At 47.7% G+C, this 2,500-nt stretch overlaps 1 protein-coding gene across 1 annotated transcript in view; it reads right to left on the reverse strand.

Moving 5' to 3' along the window:
• nectin3a (nectin cell adhesion molecule 3a) overlaps nt 1–2,500 on the reverse strand; it is a 56,636-nt gene that overhangs the window by 8,041 nt on the left and 46,095 nt on the right. Inside the window, exon 4 of the mRNA XM_062552982.1 lies at nt 695–812. Coding sequence (XP_062408966.1) covers nt 695–812 — 118 coding nt within the window. The remainder of the gene's footprint in view (nt 1–694; nt 813–2,500) is intronic.

The following is a 2,500-nucleotide window of genomic DNA, read 5'->3' on the forward strand; positions in this document are numbered from 1 at the left end:
TATATATATATATATATATACACATATACACATATATATATATACTGTATATATAAAAAACATTTCTTGACACTCTATTAACAACAATTTATGGTTAAGGGTTGAAGGTTGGGTTTAGTTAACGGTGGATGTTTAGTAATTGTTCGACAACAATTCAAAAGACTAGACTTTGAATTTCAACAAACGATATGCATAGTCTCGGTAGGCGTACTAACCAAGTCAACAAGGCTTAAAGCAACAACAACAACAACAACACAAATCTGTGCCTGATGTTATCAGACATTTATGAAGATGTAACAGACCTACAGTATAGGCATATTGGCTGTTTTCCAAATCTTGCACAGCCTTGTCCAAAGGTTGAATTCAGGCACCGTGCCTGAAAGCTTAAAGCCTACAGTTAAGTGCTAGTGATTTTTGGATGGATGCAGAGCACAGCTGAAGAGCCTCCGTCCCAGTGGTGCTGAGGAGGAATGTGTCTCACAGGGGCGGTGGTAGTGTAGTAGTTAAGGAGCTGGGCTAGCATGCACTCAGTAGCCTGAAAGTTGTTGGTCCAATTCCCGACTACCACCGGTGTGCCCTTGAGCAAGGCACTTAACCCCAAGTTGCTCCGGGGACAATGTAATAATCCCTTGTAATATAGCTGACATATGCAAGTCACTTTGGACAAAAAGTGTCTGCTAAGGTGACGTCTCACCTGGACCAGGAGAAGCTGTAGGGGGATGGGTTGGCCTTGACCTGGCAGTCCAGCAGCTTGTCCTCCTGCCCTGAGAACCAGTTGGAGTCGTAGCCCACCACCTTCACATCAGGGGCAACTGAACAAAGGAGGGAGAGAAGAGATGGTCATGGGTATGGATATGGAACTGTGCTGACAGCCTGACACTTTCGTCCAAAGACATTTAGAAAAAAAAGAGAGCGAGAGACAGAGAGAGAGAGAAAGAGAGAGAAATGCTCAGTGGTGTATTTACATGAATAGGGGACCCCATGGCCCAATAGTTTGGCGAAACAGCCTGGCGAAAGACTGTTGCTATTTGTGCTCAACAGCCAATCAAATACACTTCCCGTCTTTCTGTGCTCCGGGAAAAACTTTGTTGATTGCCTGGAATAGCGAGCGTCTAAGTACCTCTCTGAGTACCTCTGTTTGCTTCCCAAACAAAGGAGTTTTTTTTTTTATTTTATCACATCCACTGAACGCAAAACTAGAGGTCCAGTAAAACAGTCGAGGCCCAATTCCCTGAATAGGTCAATAGGTGAAATGGGGAAAAATCATGGACTCCACCTTTAAATGGCTCTGTGAATACCTCATCATGGACTCCACCTTGAAATGGCTCTGTGAATACCTCTGTAAGGACTACCCCCCCTCCCCCCCTCCCCCCCCCCCCCCCCCACACACACACACACACCACCCGTCTAAAAACTCCATTCAATCATTTACAGGGCTTTGCCATGAAGCTTTAACTTCACACTGCATGACCACCGCGGCGGAGGCAATAGCAACATCCACAATTCACAATGAACACAGACAGCATTGATTTTTCTCTGGCCCAGGTGACTCAGGCGGGGCCCAGGCCCCAGCAGGCAGGCAGGCAGGCAGGCAGGCAGGCAGGCCACGGAGCGTCTGGTGCTGATGGGGTAAAAGCAAACCCAGTCAGGGGGAGAGAAACAGTGATCTCTGTGATAGAGGGAAAGAGAGAGAGTGTGTGAGAGAGAAAGAGAGGGAGGGGGAGAGAAAGAGAAATAGGGGAGACCAAGAGAGAGAGAAAGAGAGGGAGGGGAGAGAGAGTGAGTGAGAGATTGAGAGAAAGGGGAAGAGAAAGAGAAATAGGAGAGAGAGAGAGAGGGAGAAAGAAAGGGGGAGAGAAGGAGAAATAGGAGAGAGAGAGAGAGAGGGGGGGGGGGGGTTCTAATAATGGGAATGAATTACACTGGTGGCTGCGCTGGTCAAAGTGACCCCTACGAGTGTCACGGTGAAAAATGCGGCGTCCCCCTAGAAAAGAACAAAACAAAACACCGCTGCCACCACCAGCCACCACCAGCACCACCACCAGCCACCACCACCACCACCTCCACCAGCCCCCACCTCCGAGGATCAAGCAGAATGATAACGTATATACGGATATGAAAACGAACAAGCGGGAGAAACGCGGAGCGTGCAGCCCAGACAACCAGAACAAAAGAGCTCCCCGGAGAGGGAGGCGGGGGTCACCCAGGGCCTGGTTAGGGGGCAACACGACAAGAGATAAGACACGGGTTTGGTTAAGGGGGTGGGTTGGGGCAATAGGGGTATTTATATCTTAATTCAGTAAGGGGCACAAAGAGCATTCGTAATGTTATTAATTAAGTGAGATACTGAATGGGGAAAAAAGTAGATTGAAAAAAAAAATCAGTTCGTAACCCATGGCGACTCAGCCAAACCACACCATAACAATGTTATGAAAACAATACTAGCCTCCAGCTACTGCCAGACACAACAAAAGGCCTGCAGACTTGAATGGCAAAAAAG

This window comes from Sardina pilchardus, chromosome 13, assembly GCF_963854185.1.
Source record: "Sardina pilchardus chromosome 13, fSarPil1.1, whole genome shotgun sequence".
NCBI classification, from domain to species: Eukaryota; Metazoa; Chordata; class Actinopteri; order Clupeiformes; family Clupeidae; genus Sardina; species Sardina pilchardus.